The sequence below is a fragment of the Gavia stellata genome, chromosome 1, assembly GCF_030936135.1.
Source record: "Gavia stellata isolate bGavSte3 chromosome 1, bGavSte3.hap2, whole genome shotgun sequence".
NCBI classification, from domain to species: domain Eukaryota; kingdom Metazoa; phylum Chordata; class Aves; order Gaviiformes; family Gaviidae; genus Gavia; species Gavia stellata.
The window spans coordinates 91982010-92004147 of record NC_082594.1 but is presented as its reverse complement, the minus strand read 5'-3'; the positions used below and the strand labels follow the sequence as shown (position 1 = coordinate 92004147).

Below are 22138 nucleotides of genomic sequence, written 5' to 3'. Positions count from 1 at the left end.
CATGAATTCTGTGAAATAAAATGAAAAAATCAAAACGTCTGAAAATGGGTTAGCTGTTTCTTTAAGCAATTTAATTGTAGAAGTTGCTTGACAAAACCAAGTTTTCTTGTTTTATTATCTGTAAGAATAGCCTTAAGTAGTAAAGATAATGCTCTCACATACTAATAAGTAATTATTTATACTACTTTGATGTTTTGTGTATTTTTACAAGGTGCTAATTGTGCTGAATCAAGTTGACAAAATTGCATAATTTGTAGGTTAATATTAGCATAATCCTACAGTACATTGTTTAGCAAGAGTATAGAAATGAAGTTTACTGAATGTTTTTCCAATATGATGAATAAGAGTGTATGTCTCCAAGAGTAATAATTTCCATGACATAAATCATGACTTTTAGGAAAGTTTATAACTAATAATGTTCTTTTTCATGTGGGCCAACTGGCTGTGAAGTTTTGCTAAAGCGGAATGTATCATAGAAGTGGGTTTCATAGTTTATCAAGGACTGTTATCAAAATATCAAGGAATTAATTGAAACAGAGATGCAAAATTAAGATTTGGTTTACAACAACAAACCAATAACCTTTTGCACCCTGTCTCATGTTTGTGACTTTCCTGTATTCAAAGGCCTTTCCTTCCACCTTTGCATGGCTTCTTAAAAATGGCAACCTTGGGACATGGAACATCAAATTCAATCCCATTGTATCAACTTCCACTGACAGCACATCCAAATTGGCATGTGTAAATCTTTGTGCAATATCATGTACAATACTACCAAGGAATATTAAATTTTGCTCCTAGTAAATCAAGTCCAAAGGTTTAGCAGAGTGTTAATCTTTGAAGGAAGGAAAGCACCCATATTTTTATAGCTTAGTGTAAATTGTGCTGCATGTTACCGTAGCAGTTGTCTCTGGTTGTTTTTTTGCTTTCTTGCTTTCCAGAGGCAAAATAAATCCGTTATGTTCTAATGCAAAAAAAGGAAATCACTCCCTCAAGCCATTGCTTAGCACATTCCCTGCTGGAGTGTCAGCTCATCTAGAAAAAAATTAGACTGGTCTACCAGTGTTTTTTCACTCGGTAACTCTAACATACTCAAGTTAGAGGAATAAAGCTACCTTACTAAGTGTCAGAGCTTATGTACAATGCTTATGCCCTTTGCAACATGTACAAGTCATACATTCTACCCTGGAGTCCGTATGGAACCTAACACTTGGCTTCAGGGTGCCCGCTTGTATCTTCTTATCGAGCATATGCTCAGAAAAACAGGAGAACAGGACACATCAAAGAGGAACTACTGCCCAAATATCAGTCACCTACTATGCACACCATTTTCACTTAATGACCATCAGAGGGAAAGGGATTAAGTAGATGAACATACAGGTGAATAGATACACTGGGTTTTTTTAGCTAGGTGACTTGTCTTTAACAGCAAACAAGGGTGGATCCCTAGGTAAGAATATACGAATCACAAGGCCTTAAATGACACTTTCCTTACCTCCAAATTGTGTCCTTGGGGATTCCTGAGGCAGCCATAGTCTTTCTGAGTTTTCATAGTCCTCAGATCATTGCTCTTTTATGAATTCACTTACAAATTTTTACCATCTACATTCTGCTGTGCCAAGACTTCAGCAACTTAGCTGCTCAACATTTGTTGTTAATTAGCCTCCTTCTGTGGGTTTTGAACTTGCCACCTGGTAACAGGATTGCCAATGGTAAACCAACCAACCAACCAACCAAACAAAAGCCTGTTTTTGTTTTTAAATTTTAAAAAGCTATGTGAAGTAGTACTGTGTGTAAAAGGATGTAGTACACAGATTTAGCAGGAGAAGTTCTCACTTAGGTATACCGGGGATGGGTGTCCCATAACACACAGTGTGAGCATGAAGCTGTACAGTGATGTCCCCTTTCACCCCCCATTTCAAATGGACCTGCACCTGCCACTGCAGCAACAACTCCATTTTCTCTGATCATTGTAACAGTATTTAAGTACAGTCAATCACTGAAAGAACATTGAATTTTAGTGGATTTGCCTGTCCATAAATCTCCTCTGTTTTTCACTGATGCTTAATATTGGTTTATACTTATTATACGGAGAGTAACAAGCTTTTTTAAGACATGACCAAGAAGCACTAGTATTTAAACTTGTAAGTTTTAAATATATATATCTCCTCACTGCAACTTTTCTGTATTCTTCTCCTTGCAACTCGTATTAGCCAAAGCAAAGGGAGGAAAAATGGAGATTGATGGGAGATTCAATCTGCAAGTGCTGGAATGCAAATTCAGTGATACCAGTATCAGCCCCTACTGAATTTATGCATTTAAGCTGCTGATAAACTTCCTCATGCTGAGAAGAGTAATTTCATTTTGTGAGGAACAGGAGGACAGCTGTTCTAATGTAGTGTCCAAAATGAGAAACCATACTCGACCAAAAGAAATGGATTTTAACTTTTATTTTCTAGGTGATTTTTTAAAATGTAAAATAAGATTCTTCCTTGTAATTCAGAATAAGGTAGTTAAAAAAAATATTATCATGTGCCTTTCAGTTATGGTTTGACTCGTTTTGAAAAATAAAGTATGATAAGCATAAAAAATGATCACAATCATTTTAATAAATAAGGTAGGTGAGTGACTGCAATTTTTAACCGGATCAATAGTCTATTTGCTTACAATCTTGCTAAGAAATGCAACACACATGGCAAATCTTGAACAACTCCTGTGTTCATCTGTAGCTAAGCAGAGCGGTCATAAACATTAACTAGGAATCTAAATGTATTTCTTTGAACATAATTTAAATGTATATAAGATTTTTACTGTGATTGTGGTCATGTTTTGTAACAATAATGAAAAGTAGACCATATTCAAGCCAGTGATTTGAAAACTGTCATTTCTCCACTTGGCATGGCTTGATAAAGAGAGAAAAATGCAAACGATACAATTGATAGGGCAAAGGTGGAAACAAACACCTAGCCATCTCAAGAGAGTTATACTATACAAAGGGGAAAGAACATAGAAGAAAGTTACAGTGGTATAAGATGTTATAGCAGTGTAGGAGGTGTTTGATTACCATAACACTTTTTTTTATAAAATGTGTTTTCAAAATATGCTTTTCCCTAATGTATTCAACAAAAATATTTTGAGTGCATGAGCTGTGCTTGTTCTTGAAAGATGTTTTGTAGTACTCATTTTGATGCCTCAACAACAATATTCCACCAGCTGCTACTGTGCAGAAATTACTATAAATCTCTGTATCTATTTTTCATTCTTAAATAGACACAGGTTTTATACACTGATTATTTTGCATTTGGTCTTTTCGAACAATTTATTAGTTGGTTGATGCTGGGTTCCAAAATAAAAAGTGTGAGAATGCTATTTAAATAACAACTTCACAGTATACTAAAAACTTACTACAGATTGAATTTAGAGGGAGCAAAGAGACTTATGTCAGCTTCTGTGGGAAGCTGTCAGCCCACAAAGGCTTAGAGGAGTCCTTCCATAAACTCCTTTTTGATCTCTAAGTCTTTTTTTTTCTTAAATATTTTTTAGTTTTAACTAGTAAGTTTCTGTATTCTGAATGTTATGATGTATTGTTTTGTCCCAGGCTGCATCTTTCTCTGTCTTTATCTGTCATCACTATTAATGGCATGACTGATCATTTGGTCAGTCAGTGCTGAGCACCTTCTTTGCTGTGGCTTTATCAGACATGCAACCATATTAAAATCTATAGAATAAAGATTACCTGATCTGATATTTTGTCTGTGTCCATTTCCAGTGAAATTTATTGAACACGTCATTTATTAGAGTGGTTTGGAATGCATGTTTGGACTGTGTAGAACTAAGCAGTAACTATTGTCTTCTAAATCAAATAAAGGTTCTGGTGTTTAGCAGCTATTAACCTCAGGGCCCATGAATCAAGTTCTGCTTGAGGAACAAAAAGGGTTGATTCACAGACAGTTAGAAGACTACTCTCCTATGCAGAATTTACACTCTGAAAAGTCTTCTCTGTTCTTTTAAAGTGTGTTTTTAAAAGTTTTAATTAAATATTATTTTTCCTTCAGCATCTTATGACCAAACTAGTAGAACAGTACAAGGAATACCTTCATCTCAACTACTTTCTGTGATCAAATGCTTTTTTTAAAACAAATCATTCTCATAGATTGCTGATTGTAGGGTTTTTCTATGCCTTATATTTTCCCTATCTTATAGTTAATGTAACAGAGCAAGTACAAAGTCTCTGTTTCAGTGCTTGCTGGTCCAACTCTATTCTGCATATTATTCATCAAAAGTGATTACCATATGCAGTATGTTAGAAGTAAGAAAACTGCATCTTTGTAAGAGTGTGTACAGCAAAATAAATCTTCCCTGTATACCAGAAAAGGAGGTCTAGGGAAAAGTATATATCCTTCTGTAGATGGCTATGAATGGATGTAGGGCTATTCATACTGTATGGTTATTAAAAGATTTTAAAATATGAAAACCAAGGTGGGAGTATATAACCAATAGAAGAGAAGAAAAACTTATATTTTCTCCTAAAAAAAGAAAAATCATCAGTACAATGGAAGAGATGGTCTGTATTCCCTGATAGTAACGTGATTTTATTTGGTGAATTAAATTCTTTAACATTCAAACAATCATATAGTTTGTCCATACAGAACCATATTACTTCTTAGAAAAATAATTGAGTATCTTTGGTTTTATCCTTTAAGTACACCCTAAAACCTATTATAATCCCATAAAGGAGGATTATTAAACTAAAAAACTGTAGCATGTTTAATTTTGATCTGCTAACAAAACATTCTAGCTAATCTCTGATTAGTGATCACATTTCGACACCAATCCAAAATATAGGATAACTGAATTCCTTGCGACATAGGCCATCTGCAAAAACAACCCCAAATTCTGTCTTCATTTCATTTCTTTAGTACTTGGCAGTGGCTAAGGCAAACAGGTCTTGAACCAGAAGATCAATCAGTCACTCTGGACAAAAAAAGATTAGATCTTCCCAAAGTGCCAGAAGTACTTACACGGTCTTTTACGCAGTGGACTGTAGACATGCAGATGTGGTAGTAATATTTTACATCCTTACTTATAGTACAATACCCTATTTTTTAATATTTTGTTTTTGTTTCAATCATACTTGTATTTCAGGCATTTTTATTTTTGCATAACTATCTTTATCAAATACTCAAATTGAAGTGAAACTTATATAGAAAAAAGGGTTTAATAAAAGGTTCCTTTACACAATATAAGTAGAAATTCCTTTGAGGAGAGTTACATTTTCTTTGCAATAATAATAAATGGACATTTGTATTCATGAAGAGGCAGACAAAATGAGTTTCTCTCAGTAAAACTGGAGCAGAATTATAGTATATGCCTGGGATTCTTTGGGGTAGTCTCTCACCACAGCAATTTCCATTAAAAAAAAAAGTCTTTTGCATCTGTATTACATGTAATATTACAATTCATATTTCTACCAAAAAAAAAAAATCCTTTAATCATAATAGGATCATGGGACTAAAGTTGGGAAGAAAGGATTTAGGAATCTGTCTACTGATTTTTCATCCTTTGTCTTCTGATATGGTTGGTCAGATGCATCACAGATCATTTAAGCTATTTTCCCTTTGAAAAGGAATCTAAAAATCGTTGTACAGTCACAACACATAGCAGGTATGTTAGCCAGCAGTGACTGTTTGCAGTGTTGGTAGCTACAGCAAATTACTAAGGTGCATTAGGAGCCTCTTATCAGCACTGGTGTTTTCTTCATGCTAGAATCTAAGTACACTGACAGAGGGGTATACCCAGTTACACTGGGGCCTGTGGGTGTTGTACCTATGCTGTGAGTTAGTGTGGGTTAATAAAGCTGTAAACTGAAAACATGTTTTGACCATGGAATTCATTTGAAACATTGAAAAGGATTAAAAAATTGATAAGACACTGATTTGTGACACATATGCTTAATGATAATTTTGCTGTTCAGAAGTACTACCATGTTTCCATTTGATATAACTGTTAGAAATGCTAATACACTATGCCATCAACATCACACCAAATTTAACCTGAGACATCAAACATAGTCTTTTTCTTTTTTTATTTTTTTCTGTAGTCAATAAATAAAGTATTAATAGATAGTTATTTCATCTCCTTTTACACTTGCAGACTTTTTGACAAATCTTTGGAAAAGTGGCAGCTGTTTCATTGTGACATGAAGAGCTTTAATCATTGGCTAACTGAAACTGAAGAGAAGCTGTCGAGAGCACAGATAGAGGCTGGAGACGTGGGTCATGTGAAAACCAGCCAATTTCTCCAGGTATGATTTCATTAATCTGTTTCCTGTTTTTCTGCAGTGATTAGAAATTTGTAGGTCTGAGTACTCTGTATAGTTTTGCAGTTCATTTAAGGAGGATTTCTAGTGTTGAGTGGCCAATGGCATTTTTCGTCAGATATTTTTCTTGTCCTTATTAACAAAGAATTTTCACTAGTTTGTTTTAAAACACATTTTTAAAAGAAGTAAAATATGGTATATTGTGGTACTTCCATAGTTACATATTTGGTCTTTATTTAAAGTGCACATTAATTTTCATTTGATACTTATGACCGGCAGAAGTAGCAGACTTAATTTTAAAATCGTATGGAAGAAATGTGATTAATCATTGAGCTGTACAAGAGATGTTACATGAACTATGTCTTGCAAGTATTCCTTATTTTGCCTGTTTCATGTTTTAATCAAAGAACCTTGAGGATGCTTTTTGTGAAATGCAGTGTGACAGAATAGCCACTTAGTTCTTATGTGTCCAGTTCCAATTTGTATGCTTTTCATCTTGCAAGCTCTTTGAGCACCATAAGGAAAATAATAACTCTAGTTTCTTGGCAGTTTATTTCATTTCCCTCTTGTATCATTGAAATGGTAATGGGTATGAAGAATTAATTCTAAACTGATGTTTTGCGAGTTGATAGGTTCAGCTGAAGAACGCGGCTTGACTAAACTCTGAATTCATGTTATAAATTACTACCTGTGTATAAGTAAAAAATTCTGTTAAACTAATCGGCATTTGTACATTTGAATTGCTGGATTGAATTACTGGATTTCAGGTTGAAAGAAGTTAGGTATATCTAATATTAAAAGTACAGTTTTGTTTTGAATGCAACACTAATCTACTTTTTGGCCTAGTTAAAAAAATAAATAGTGTCTATTGAATTTTAATCTTTAAAGTCACCTTTTAAGATTTAGGCTGACGTTTCTTGACTGTAAAACTGCTGAACTGAAAAGGAAACCAAATCATGTGGTGTAAGTATAAAAAAACATATAACTGTTAAGTAATACATTAAGGTGAAGTAGTTAAAACAGCAGGTAAATATTTTACTGCAAATAACTATTAACGCTTGGAACACTGAAGAAGTCCAAGATCTGGCTGACAAAATAGAATGTCATCAAGGAATTAAAGATGCTCTTTATTGTTTATGTAAAAGGTAGCAGAGCTTGTGTATTTCCACTGAAATTTCATCTCCCTTTCTCTGTCTCACAGTTTTAAGCATTTCTTTGAAAAACGTATAAAATACTAAAGTAAGACATGAGTATCTATGTGACAAATAGTAATACAGTGTCACAAAGACTTACCCTTTCTTCTTTGCTTTGCCTCTGCTCCATCACCCTTCTTGGCACTATTCTGGTATCCTTGAGCAGCTTCAAATGAGCACTTGGAAAAAGTGTTTGTCTCCTTTTTTCTGACCCCTTTCTAAAACAGTATTTTCTCTCTAAGAACAGGTTGATTTTTGAGAGGGCCCAGACCAAGCTAAGATGTATCATAGATGTTGTAAATGCACTGGGTATGTAGCACATGTCACAGTCCCAACAGATTAGAAACATTATTTTCTTGCCATCATTGAGAAAGAAGTTCATACTGAATTGAACGTCACGCTGAAAGACCCTGAGATAATGCCTTGTTATGCAGAAGCTTGATTTCAGTGTAGAACAAGACAGCTTCTGGTTTACATTTCCCTTTGACCTAGCCTCCTTCTCATCTATTATCCATTTGTTACTTTCTTACGCAATATCTGAGAACATTTTGAAAATATGTTTGCAGGATGGATTTCTACCAAGATTTTCTTTTTGCAGTCCATCAAACTTTTTCTTTCTTCCTTTTTTACCTTGTGTTAGAAATCCCAGGAACTCATGAATTTGTCTCGCAAACATTTAATTTAGTTCAGTACAACACATGAAACTACCTTTCCAATGAAAATTCACATAGTGTGAAAATATTCCAACTAACCTCAAGAATGCAGACCCAATGATAGTTAACATTTATTTGTGAATGTTTAGTCTGAAGTTACATTGTTCCCATTCTCTTCATTGGTTCTTTCTTTATTTTGCTGGGTCTTGTTTGAAAAGTATTAGGTTTCTGTGAGACTGACAGAAGAGATCATTAGAATTTACATTAGGTAAACAGTTAAAACAGCTGAGCCTTTTGATTTACTAGATTAGCAACTTGTTTCATTAATGAGATCACACTGCTTAGTGAACCATACTTAGAATTAACAGGGTTTGTTTGAAAATAGAAAAAATTGTTGTAATAGGCTGCCCAGGGAGGTGGTAGAGTCACCCTCCCTGGAGGTATTCAAGGAGCGTGTGGATGTGGCATTGTGGGATGTGGCTTGATGGGCATGGTGCTGTGTGGTGTTGGGTGGGTTGGTTTTTGGTGTGTGGTTTTTTGTTTTTTTTTTTTAGGTTGGACTTGATGATCTTACAGGTCTTTTCCAACCTTAGTGATTCTGTGATTCTGTGATTCTGTGAAAATGCTTTCACGAGCAAGTGAATAGCCTTGTATTCAACAAGGAACTGTTTTAGAAAAAAATTACACAAAATATTCAGATGTGTAATACTATTTCTAGGTAGGACTACTTTGGAAAAGTAAAGATTAATGTGTTCATTAACATTCAGTAAATATTAATGTCAAATGTTAATGTAAAATAAAACAGTCAACAGTATGATTAGGTGATTATGTTAATATAGGTTAAGAGGTAATTACATTTTTTTAGGTGTATTTGGGGAGGGGAGGTGTGTTCCTTTTTGCTGCACAATGGCATGATATTAAACAACATTTATGCATTATATATAATGTGAATGAAACCTAATAGTAGAATTGTTTCATTTCAGGTCATGAATACTTAAATACTCTTATTGTGAATTTTTCACTAAGACTTTTTGAGAGCAGAACTGGTGGTGTTGAAAAGAAATACCACATTTCAGTTTTTAAGAAATTGTAATTGACTTCTTTTATGATTAGGAGACACAGGATTTAAAAGGATGCTTTACAGATAGCACATCATATAATCCCTTTGAAACATATTGAACTCTGTCTTGAAAGTATTCAAAGATTTTTTTCTCTCTCATTATTCTGACTGAAAGAATAATTTTCCTTAATGCTTAGCAACTTTAACTTCTTCAACTTCCGGCATTTGCACTTTATTTATTTTTGTGCCAAGAGTTGTAGTTCAGTTTTATCTACTCCCTGATGTTTATCCCCTTCTGTTCTTATAGGCTGGAGTAATTTTCCCTATTGGATCTCATTTGGTAAACTAAGGCCACAGTTTTCTAATCTGTTTTCATATGATAGCTGGACAACTTGACTCTTATTTCCTGTGCCTATTCCTCTTTCTGGAACATGAGTTCTCAAAATAGCACACTATTAGCCAAACTGAAATAATATCCATACCACCATCAGGATAGCTCAGGTGCTGTATTTTACGGTTGGATCTTGCCATGAGTGTTAGAAAATAATTTGCAATAATTTATCCAAAATTTATTTTTTTCTTTCTTGTGGTCTGCTGTGCAGCCCCAATCTACATTCCGTTTCATATGCAAAAAAAAGTATGGGTTGTACTGGAAATTAATGCCAGGTTAATATGCAGCAAAGAAGCAAACAAGAATTGGGGTGGTAGGGGGCTGGGCATGGGAGGAGGGTGTTCGTGTGCCATAGGTAAATGCTAACACAACAGCTACAAAAAGAGGAATTCTTCAACAGTTTCAGAACTAGACTGTCAAGTTACATTCCTGAATCATTACCTGAGAGTTTAAAAATAGCATTCTTATTTTAAAAATATAGAACATCCAGAATATTTGTTCTTTACATTGGTATTAACAATTGCTCAGCAGTCTATATTTAGTATCCACCTTTGGGTTACAAGTTTAACTTTATTTTTTTATTTTATTATTTTAGGTGGTGCAGTTTTTTCTATAGTAAAATAATTAGGTTCTGGGTCTGAATTTTGAAACAATTTCTTTGTGTTCATGATGTTTATCTGTTGTGACTGGTCAGTGATGGGTACTTCCCTCTAAACAGGCAAAGGCTGGACTTTATTTTCTAGAATTTCATTGTTTCAAAAATATTGCTATTATATAATTATTATTTTTTCAAGTATTTACTTTCATTTAGAGATATAAACATCAAGGATATTATGTTTATCTTTTAAGGTCACGAAGGATCTTAAATAATCAGTAAGATTTTGAAATTATTGGGTGGTGGTTTTGTTAATTATACTCAGCCTTCTGAGGATACTGTGGATATAGAAATTGCTTGTAAGTTACAGATCTCTCTCAAATTGTTCATACATTGAATTTTCCAGCATTTACATTTTAGAGCAAAAGTCTTGTGAATGACTCATGCCTTCTCTAGACCTTCCTTCTACTGCACTATAATGTCAGGAATGTCACATTTTTGTCTTGTAGATGTTTAAAGTAAAAAGATACAGAGAATCAAGGCTTCAGTGCTGAAAGTCATGGTTATGTTAGTAATTTCTCTCTTTTATATCTAAATTGGATTATATGGATATTGATGATTTAATAACCACTAAATTTAAACAGTTCTTTCTGGAATACAGCACAAATGGAATCAGACGATATGGGAGAAAAAAAGCATTTCAGTGCTTGAGAACACATAGTCTCATACCACGAAAACACAGTGGTAAGTGGGTGGATAGTTTACTCTGTTTTCCCCCAAATATAAAACACGTAAAAATACATTTTTTATAAAATATTTGTGGCTTTCATATTTTAGGTTTTGTATTTTAGATTTATTTCCTGCTTTACTGAGTGATAAAGGTTATGCCAATAATCTCTGATTCTTCTTGTTCCAGTTTGGATTCCATTTGGATTCAAATGGTTCAGTTTTGTTCCATTTGGATCAATTTTGTTCCACCTGGTTAAATTTTGGCTACTGTTTTTTGGTGTTATGAAATATTTTCAGAGTAATAGTAGAAATGTAGCAAAATATTCTTTCTAGTCAAAGAGATGTCTTTGCTTAATAATTCTACAAGAGATAGAATATATAGAATGTGGAATCAATGAGAAACCAATTTAGCAATGTTTTAGAGGAATCTTTAATTAGAATGATCACGGTACATACTACAATGTCCTTCATATTGTAAGGGCATATCTGGAAGGGTCTATATCTGGCAGGAATGTGTTATTGGCTAATATTTTATTAATACCAAAAGCACACAATCCCTTGCTATTATGCTGAAAACAGATTCTACAGTCTTTTTTAAATTTAATTTTATTTTTTTTATTAAGGTTCTCCTCACTATTTTACACATCCTTAGTACTTTGACTAAATGTTCTGAACTAATCACTAAAATGTTCTGAACATGATAGCCAGCCTACATGAATGCCATCAGTTCTTACTTACGTATTGACTGGATCATTTATTCAGAGAAGCTTACCGGTTTTCTTTTGCTGAATATGACCCCCTTATCAAACAACTCTGAGTGCAGCATGCTACTGCCTATAAGAAAGAAAACCTAGACTCAGCAATATCCCACGGATTTCACTTTTTTGTCCATAGTTTCTAAGGTCTCAGTAGAAATATTTCAAATAATATATGTGAGCTCTGCATCAGACACTTGGGCCCTAACTGAGCAAAACACTTCTTTTTCTGATTTAAGGTCATCCTAAAAACAAATTCATGGGCCTTTCCTGACTGAAGTGCTATAGCAATGGAAAGACTTCACTTAATAAGGGGACGACACCACAATCCCTAGTAAAATAGTTACTGCTTCTTTCTTACACCAAGCAAAATATTAAATAGTACTGTAATCTTTATAAGTAATACATTTCTGGATATATAAAATTCCTAAAAACTTTCTTTTACTGTTAAAAGTTTCCTCACCATTGTTGTTACTACTAATTTAAATGATGAAATAGCAAAATAGTTTATCCTGAATTTGTAGGAAAAACATTTTCCTGTCATGTCAAACTATAAGAAGTATTATTTCATAATTATATCAGTTATTAAATTCTTCTCTACTACACATCATAGTAATAGTATCCTGTTAAAAGTTTTTAATTAATTAGTTGCTACTTGTAGTGGGACATTAAAATGTCTGATGGCGATGAAAAATAATTAATTTAAAGCTGCTTGTGTGGTTCTGACTACTCTTGCACCATTAGATAACAATTCATAGATTATATTTAGGTTTTATTGTAAATCCTGGCATTGTTTATTCAGATAACTGAATTAAATATTGTAAGTAATTAATTAGGCTGCATTTTTCAAACATTTCATTATGAAACAACTATTAGCACATACTGATGCATAGTGACATAATTTTTATACATGGCAAGAATGAATAAACATGGGTTTTTTCTCCGTCTTGGAGAAAACAACATTCTTGGACTGGATCAGTCAAACTTCCTGGTACCTGACTGTAACTGCCTCACTGTTTGAAGGATTCATCCTTACCAGTTCAAGTGGTTATAGAGTACTAACACATGGGGATCTGGGGAAGACAAGAGGTTTATACCCATTTCACAAGCTTTTTTTTTTGTGTGTGTATAAAAAATAAAGGAAATGGAGGATGCAATTTTTTCATACTAATGAATTTGTCTTACTTTCAGGGCTAATCTGGACATTTATAGTCAGTGACATGTATAGATAATACACTTCAGATTCAGCAAATTTATTAATGTTTTTGCCATGGTATAAATAGAGTAGTTAAACTGACCATGTCTTGGAAGTTTTTGGAAATCAGTGACTGAATGAATGACTACTTTGCTGAAGGATGATACTGGTTCTTTTGCCTAACAAAACATTTATCTGATTTGCTTCCATAAGTCTTTCAAAAGTACATCTTGTAGTGCAACAGAGATCACTATGGCATATGATTATATCTGTGGGTGTTGATGCATAGACGTGAAGATAAGATAAACTTACAAGATTTGAACTGTGTCACTTAATGACTGGTCAGCCTGGGAGTCTTTCTAGGTCTTCTGATGTGAATAACTACCCATTAAAAATGCTTACATAAAACAATTGGGGAAAGGTAAGACTCTTGGGGAATAATTTTCTATACATATTAGTTATATAAATTGCTACAAATAGGTCTTGCTGTGGCCCTTTTCATGGATAGCTTTATCAATCTTGTGTAAAACCTTTCATCCTAACAGATTTTGCAAACTCTATCCATCACATACATACAGCTTTTCATTACCACCTTATTTTAGACTAAAGCCATAAAATAAAGCCATATAGTAAGCATAGTGGACAAGACAGCAGGTTATGTTATGTTGCTTTAAAAAGTGAATTGTTTTAAAAAAACCCAAACTGCCTTTTAAAAGCCTGCATTGTGAAAACCTTGATGTTTACGCAGAGCAGACAGCAAAGGATCAGTATCTGCCCTTAAACTGTCTGAAAAATACGTTAGCTAAATTTACTTATCCTAATTTTGGAAGTCAGTTTTTGTCACGTTGTGATGAACTGTCTTTTGTCTTTTGCACTTAGGTGTTTTACAGCAAGTTGCTTTTTACTGACAACCTTTATAGTCACCTTTGCAAAGGTGTTTGTTTGTTAATATAAGGAGAGGAGTCGAGGGAGTTGGCTATGAGTTTGACCAGTAATGTGTGGGTATTGCAGAATGGAGTTTTTGGCTAGACTATTTTTTTATTTATTTTTCATTTCAGATAAACTTGTCAGTTCATTTATTTCTCCAAGGTGTTACATTATATAGAGAGACAAAATGTAGTAGGCATGGAAATAGTGGTAACATGCATGAGTTTTTTAAATAAAGTATTTACTTCTGCCCTATAGCAAACTTCCAACATACTTCTTTCCTACTTTATATTTGGATGTGAGATCCATCTCACCAAAACAGGTCCAGAGTAGGGATCTGTATTTGAGCTTGTAGTCCTGATCTTCTTTTGCAGACAAAGAACAAAAATAGGCACTTCCAGCATGAAGGTCGCCTGAGCTTTCTGAGATACCCAGAATATGTGAAAGTGAACTGTGACAGCATTGGATGTGTTAACTGCTCCAGAAAAAATTTAATTAATATTTTATTGGTAAATTTTAGTTAGTTGTTTGGGGTTTTTTTTAAAGAAAAGATGAGCAGTCATGAAAACATAAGAACCTGAAAATACTTAAGAATGAATTTACTTCAGGTGTGCTCCTTTCTCCCTTGAATGCATATTTCATCAGGTTTTGAATATTGAGGGTTACTAGTACTAGTGAACCAGCACTGATGCTAGCCGGAATGTATTACAAAGTAATGTATTCATGCTGAAATAAATGTATTTTCATAATTAGACTAGGCATTTTGCCACAGCATAAAGATAAAATTCACTGAATGATTCACTGCATGTAGTAGAAGAAAATAAAAAATGTTTAAATGAATTTTATTTCCAGTGTGTTCTGTGAACACCAGAATTATTGAAGCTAGAATTCCTAGGGTTTTGTGTTTTGTAGTTATCTGTAAGTTCCAGTTGAAATGTTTTCCACCATGGGGGGCTTTATAAGGTGGTTCCTTTTTGTGTGAATTCTCAGCTGTTTACTAAGGTCTACACACTACACCTGTTCTCCTGTTAGTGACCAATAGTATCTGGTTTGATTTACCTGGTTGCCTTTTTTTAAAATAAATTATAAAACATCATTATTTTTTATAATTCTAATTTTCTGTCAAATCTTTTTAAAATTAGTCAGAATATTTAAAGCAATGGGGGAAGGTTAGGGTGGAAGACAGACTAACAGAGAACTCAGTCGTATAAACTTAAAAAAATCTGACTGAAAACTGGATTAATTATTTTCCAAAAAGTAGTTTCTTTAAAACTATTTGACTTGTTTTGTTAAAGAGTTATCAAATACTTCATTACCAACAATTACCTGTCAGAAAACATTTTAGATGGAAGCTACTTCTTTCTTTTGTCCTGTTTTGTCCTGTTTTCTCCCTAAAGAAATTTGTTCTAACTTTTGTTGCTTGCATCATGCTGGCTTGCAGGGCTGTATGCAATTAATTTTCTTTCTAAAACTAAAAACTAAAACAGAAAAAAAGTCATGTTATTTCAGTAAAGCTTATGGCAGAATTTCAGGACAACATTAGATATTTATAGTAGACACTGTTTGATCTCAATCTTTTTTTTTCTGTTATACTGCTACAGGCAGAAAATATTATATTACCTAGTTGTTAGTCTTCTAAAAAATGAACACAATACAGATATGCTGTAGCTTCTAACTCAAAATCTAAGTTTGCAATGGATAAAAAAAGAGACTATAAAAACTACACAATTTTGTTAATCTGTTTGACTTTTCACAATGGAACACAGTGGAGACCACTATAGAAACAAATCTTTTATTTTATAGGTCTAAGTATTTTTCATTTGCTGAATGCCTTCTAAAGTCAGACAATAGTTCTGCCTTGATTCTTATTAAAAGGAGAAATAAATATGTTCTTTTGCCACACATACTCAGACTGTTTAAAAGCTTCAATTTTTACTGAATGATTTAAGGATATGTAATGAATTGTGGAGTGTGGCAAATTCCAGTTTATGTGTCAATTAGGACAAGACTATAATAGACTGTTGTATTCATCATCTGACTGTATTAAATTTGAGATGTACATATCTCAGAATTTTGCTGATTTCAGAATGGTTTCTTGAGTTTTGTTTTGTTTTTTAATGAAGGCAGCAAACCCTTACAGTACGTTAATCTATACAGGATATTCCTGTCAAAAAATGCCAGGAGAAGGGAAAGAAGAAATGAAAGATAACATATTTTGAACAGCTGTTCCAATATACGATTACTATATTAGGATGGCAAACATCTGCCAGTTTCATAGTGTTATGAGGTGTGTCACCATATCACCTCAGAAGTGGACAGTCAAATCTGTTATTATTTGTCATTTTTGTGGAAATGTAGCATAAGAGAACATTTATAGAAGATATGTACTGAAACTGGGCAAGGTTCTGCTATTGGGGTGGTATTATTAAAATATTCAGAAAACAATTTGATTATGTAATAAGATTGTTTCTGAATTGCAGGGTTCTAAGTTGAGCAGAGGGCTCTCTGAATGTTAATTTCCCATTAGTGTGGTGGAAATGGGAACTATTATTCACCTGTGTTCTGTAAGACAGTTCATACAAGTTTTATTTTACTGAAAGCTGGAAATAGATGCTGATTCTTTAATATAAGTTAGGTGGCCAGTTTTATTTATTTATTTTTCAGGATTTGTTGGCACCAGATAACTATGTTCTATTGCCTTCCATAGCAACACAAGGTAGTTCTCCGTTCCCTCTTAGTGGCTAGACTCTAAGAACATATTAATGACAGCTACTGCTTTTTTGCTAAAATATCTGGCTATTTATCTCTCATTATGAAGCTCATCCTGTGTCCTATGGTTCAGTCCTTACAGATGTCTCGAATGAAAACCAAATATTGTTCCATTTCTCCAGCCTTTGTGGAGCCATTAGATCACAGTTTATTTCTGCAGTCTGTAAGACAAACTAAAGATTCTGATCACAAAAATTTTCTTTATGTACTTTCCCAGTAAGCATGACACCCATCTGAAATAGTTTGCACAAGACATTTTTCCTTTAACAGTTGTTTTTAATAGTTGAAACGGAAAAGATCTGTTCTGTACATCATATGTAAATTGTTAGGTTTAATGGGAGGGTTTGCTAGTAAGTGTTTATGTGATGTTTTCAGTACTGGTGTTTTAGTAAATTGACGCCTTTAAGAAAAAAACACAACGAGGGGTTATTTGTTGTAAATGGGTCTGAGGCTGAAAACAGCATGAGAGACTTTTGCTTATGCCTTCAAAAGCAAAATCCTTTTTGGAGTACACTTTGAAAAAAAAAAAAAAATCAATCTGATTTAGTAGACCTAACTTTCCAGAAAGCAAGATTCTTTCTAAATTCAGCTAAACCATTCAAGAGCTTTTTGTCTTTAAGTAATCTACCGGAATCCTTAGCACATATTAAAATCTGTTCTGAATGAACGAGTGTTTGGTAGCTCTTGTATAAGAGTAGAGTAGATATCAGGAACCACTTCGATAACATAAAATACCTTTGTCTTTTCTATTAGATTATAAAGGATTCAGGACAAGGAGTGTTTGTCTGTAACTGCACATTGTCTGGTGCAGTGGAGCCTTAGTTTTAGCTGGGCTTTCTCTCAAGAGCTTGGAGCTAGAATCATACTGGTTGCAAACATTGCATTTGTGATCGATAAAGAGCAAAGAGTTTAGGAATAGACTGAAAATACTGATTGTGATTAGTTTTAATGATTTTGTGATATATCTTGATGATTTTAGAATATTGTCAAAACTATATACTTCAATTAAAGTGGGTACTCTAGCATACTGGACCCATAGGATATATTATTTATGTACTGTTTTGAATTTTGGAAGACACACCAATCTCATTGATGATGACTGACAACATCTTTTCTTTTGAGTCTTTTGTTAGCCCTTACATTACTACTGAGTGTTACAAGATTTAGAGATGCAGAGCAACTCATGCACCTTGGAATATTGCAATATTGCTGCAAGTCTTAGCTGCCTCAAATAAAGCCTGCTGTGATACTTCTAAATTTACTATCACTACCCTATTTCATTACCTCTTTTGTAACTGTAATGCCTTCAGCAATGGCTCCCGTTACACAAGACTGATGATTCTCAAGATCCTTCTCCAACCCTGCCATAAGCAAGGGAAGCTATGTGAGAGTGCTTTTGTGTCTGAATGCTCTGCAAGATGACAACAGAAGTGATTTCATAAGTTTGAATAATACAAAACTTTGCCAAAATATCAAAGAAGATATAAATTTATCATCTTTGTGTTCCTTTGTTTGTTTTAAAAAGGAAAGAAATGTAATGACCCAAATAGTACACATTTTGTTTTAAAAATAATAATAGAAAAGCAATCCAACAGTTAATTCTGGTGACTTGAATTTTTTGCTAAAGGAAAACATGCTTTTGGAGCATAGCAACTTTGACAGATTGAAAATCCTAAATTATTAATCAACAAATATCAAATAGAGGTAGTGTTTAGTGTATAGCCAAGAGCTTGTTGTGTTATTGAGGCTTTTTCTGTCAAAACTCTGTGGATCTGTTAACATTACTACTGTAGTTTCTTTTATGATGAACAAGACTGATAAAAAAGGGACTTTATGGTGGTCTACTGTAATCTCTAAGAAACTTAGAGGAATAAATATATCATCTTGGTAATCATTTTAGTATAAAAGTGAATCATATAAAAAGGAGTACCTTTATTGTATCTTTTTTGTTTCTCCAGAATCCCCAAGATCTATGAAAGAGCAGCTCCATGGAATATGTTGAATATTTCATATTAAGAAATAAATATTTGTTATTAAACTGAAAGCTAATGGTTTTTAATGGATATTTGTACTTCATTTATATTTGAAACGCTGCTGACACTGCATCTAGGTTACCATGTTTTTCCATGATAGAATTCCAGTTTATTTTTGAAAGCTACAGAAAACACAAGAATCAAAGTCTTCCATGTTTTTTTCACATATTCATAGTCACTGTTTAATTAAATTCATATAGAAATGAACAGGTTTTTCAATACTGTTTAATGTATGACTAAACTTAATGACTTTGCAGATGACTTGGAGTTCCTGACTTCGTCCATCTTTTACAACTTCTTTCTTGTACTGTAGGTGCAGAATTTCAGTGACAGCTATATTTGAACAAAACACAGAGGAAGCGTAACCCTCCCATTTCTTTATATGCCTTCAAAGGATTTTGTAAACTCCTTTGTCTGTGTCACAGTGAAAACTCCAGACATAACTGATTCTTTACCACTTTCCTCTGTCCACTGTTCTCTTGCTTCCAGATCTTTCTCAGAATTCTTGTTTTCTATTGTAAGAGCCCTCAAGGCTTTGAGCAAGGTTTGCATTCTTTATTCCTACAGCTAGACTGTACTTTCAATTGCACTGATGTATGCGCTGCTTCGTTTTCTCTTTGGTTGCTAACTGGTCTATATTTCTCCCCCAGTGATGGGTCCTCTGCTTTAGTCATCTATCCCTGAATGTTCAAATTCTGTAGGAGCTTTATTCTGAGTTCAGGGCTGATTAACTTTTTTTTTTTTCCCTAAATGCAATTTAAAATAAGAACAGATTGTATAGAGATTTTGATTTGTCAATGTAAGTTTTGAGAAACAAAGAAGAACATTAAGAATTTAAAATTTGCTAAGTTAGGATTACTTAATAAATACTAACATTATTTTGATACTGGAACATCTGTCTGCACTAAGATTAAATTGTAAGCATGCTGCAGTGAAAAGGAGCAGGTAGGAACATTGCTGTACCCTCATTTCCTGAGATAATTTATTTTTAAGAGCAAATAGCCTCCTTGTCACATTATCATTTGATAAATCTAAAAGAATAAGTGGGATGAATTTAAAAATCAGGAAAGGGGGGGGGGCAGCACTGACAACAATGGATATTGCTTGGTGGAAGTCATAGTCCTGTTTGCCTTGGGAAATTAGAAAACTAATCTGGTGATAATATTGAAAGCTTTTACCAGGTTTATGTTTGTTTCTTTTCAGTTGATTGGTTTCTAGTCAGCTCTCAACAGACTTTAAAGACATAATGTTTTTAGATATGACCCTTAGAGTAACCTTCTCAGTGCATTTTCAGAACACAATCTTTGAACAAAACTTTAGTTCTTAATCCAACCTCTCTAATTTTAAAAAATGCATACATCTTATATTTTGACAGATGATAGACATCATTATGACTTATGATATATTTTGTCCTGCCTATATGGTCGGATCATTTGCAATAATACTGTTAGTGATTAGGGGAAAGAATAACACATTTGGGAATAAAAATCACTTTAATGAAATGTAATTATCTCATGGCTGTTGGGTTTATTTGCAATTTTTTAAAAGCATCCTAGTCTACTTGACTCTCATATTGGTATATCTGAAAAAGCATGTGCTTTCTGACAGCAGGACTGATGATATTGAGCACATTGCAGCAGAAGAAAAGCAAAAGATAACTTAGTGAAGTTACAGTGAATATATAAGTGGAGGTTAAATTTTACAATTAATGGAAAAACAGCAAATGAAGTTATGTTCAATATGATCCCATCAAAAAAAATGTTTTCGAACTGTGTTATAATACACTGGGATGTGCCCCATTCTCTGAAGTTCATTTATGACTAGTATATTTGTAAAAGGCATGTATGCATATACTATGCCATATATCTTACATCTCTTTTGAAATTGTTCACACTTCTCCAAAACCAGAATAACAGCATACAAACATGAAATAATATTATAGAGAGAAGATCAGAATATAAGCTTAAATTATCTTTCTAAAAGCTCAGAATACGGTAAAAGGTATTGCTGTGTCTTTGAAGTGTCCTTATGAGTAATATCTGATTCAGAAAATAAGGCATCAGTTAAAGTGTATCAAGTCTGAAATTTAGTTTCTACTTTAGCATGGACGTTTTTCTAAGTTGCATGTTAAAATCAAAATGAGCATGCTACAAGATCTTACTGTACCCTGTTTTATTATGCATTGTAGACCTGACGGAATTGTTCACAATAGCTAATATGTAGGCTGTTTTACTGTTTCGTTTTGGCAGTTGTTTCTGTGAGAGAGAGATAGGTAGGTATTCAAATTTGTTTAGAATCTTAGAGTCCTAATTAAGCTGTTTTATTTCATTTTAGGTGCTTAAATTATCTTTGTATTATTCATAATGCTATCAGGAGTACTTCAAGTAGTATATAATTATTTTTTAAGTTAATATCAGCAGCTGTTATATAAAGTTGATTTAAAATCTTCTGTTGAAGACCCTTGACCTCAGAGACAGTTTATCATGATGGCAGAAATTAGTCATGTTAGCCATGCTTGATCTCATGAAGACAGTACAAATTTAGAAACTGTATAAACAGGGGTAGGTAATGATTTTGAATATTACTAGACTGTCATATCATAATAGCTTCATAATAATTAGGCACATTAAGCAAGTGACGAAGTAATGTAACAGTAGATTAAGTAATTCTTTCAAAATTCTGCCACATAATTGCTAAAAACAAATTCTAAAAATAAAAAACCCTTAATTTAAAGCATTAAAATATATGTTTAAGTATGAAACTTCAAATTTTGACTGTTCTCACTTTTGACTATTCTTACTTTACTACAGTTAACTCAATCCCTCTTGAATCTATCATTGTGCCATTATTACATGGATTGTTGGATTAGATTTTTACAGTACTATATAGTTCTTAAGATCTTCGTTTTTAAATATCTGTAGTTTTTAAGATCTTTTTAAGATCTCTAAGGTTTTGCTGCTTTTTTATCCTCTGACTTCAGGTAAGTTTTCTCAGATAATAAGGTTGAGAAATATGCTTTTTAACTTTTTTATATAAGAAAGAATCTAAAGACAGTCTAAGAAGTAGTAAAACAGAAAAATCACAATATTAGAAATTGAAATGAAAGTTCTTTGCTTGCCATTGATTTGAATAATACATGTTTTAAGTTTCTGGCAACAAAGAAAAGCCAGGGCAAGTGATGTCCTATGCATTCAAACAAATTCAGTCTTGGACAGCTGTGATTACAGCAGTGAAAACTTCAGACCTCAGTTGTCTGATATGAGAGCATGGACCAGTGATTTCCACACATCTATCTGTATACATACATCTAACATATCAGTTTTTGAACAATGACAGATCAGGACAAGTACCAATTAGAGTTTAGCAAATCATAACTAACATGCATATTTCAGCATAAAATATGGTATCAGGATGAGTATGTGGTCATAACACAGATTTGGAACATTCCCTTTCTGCACGGAATTATTTCCGAAGCACCTCTTCAGCTATAAGCATGATTTAAAATAAAATCATTCCTATCAC

At 33.3% G+C, this 22138-nt stretch overlaps 1 protein-coding gene across 2 annotated transcripts in view; it reads left to right on the top strand.

The window, feature by feature from the left end:
* Positions 1-22138, top strand: part of DMD (dystrophin) — a 907831-nt gene that overhangs the window by 300555 nt on the left and 585138 nt on the right. For both annotated transcript variants that reach the window (XM_059827200.1, XM_059827195.1), the window contains one exon: positions 6151-6301. In XM_059827200.1, the coding sequence (XP_059683183.1) occupies positions 6151-6301 (151 nt within the window). The remainder of the gene's footprint in view (positions 1-6150; positions 6302-22138) is intronic.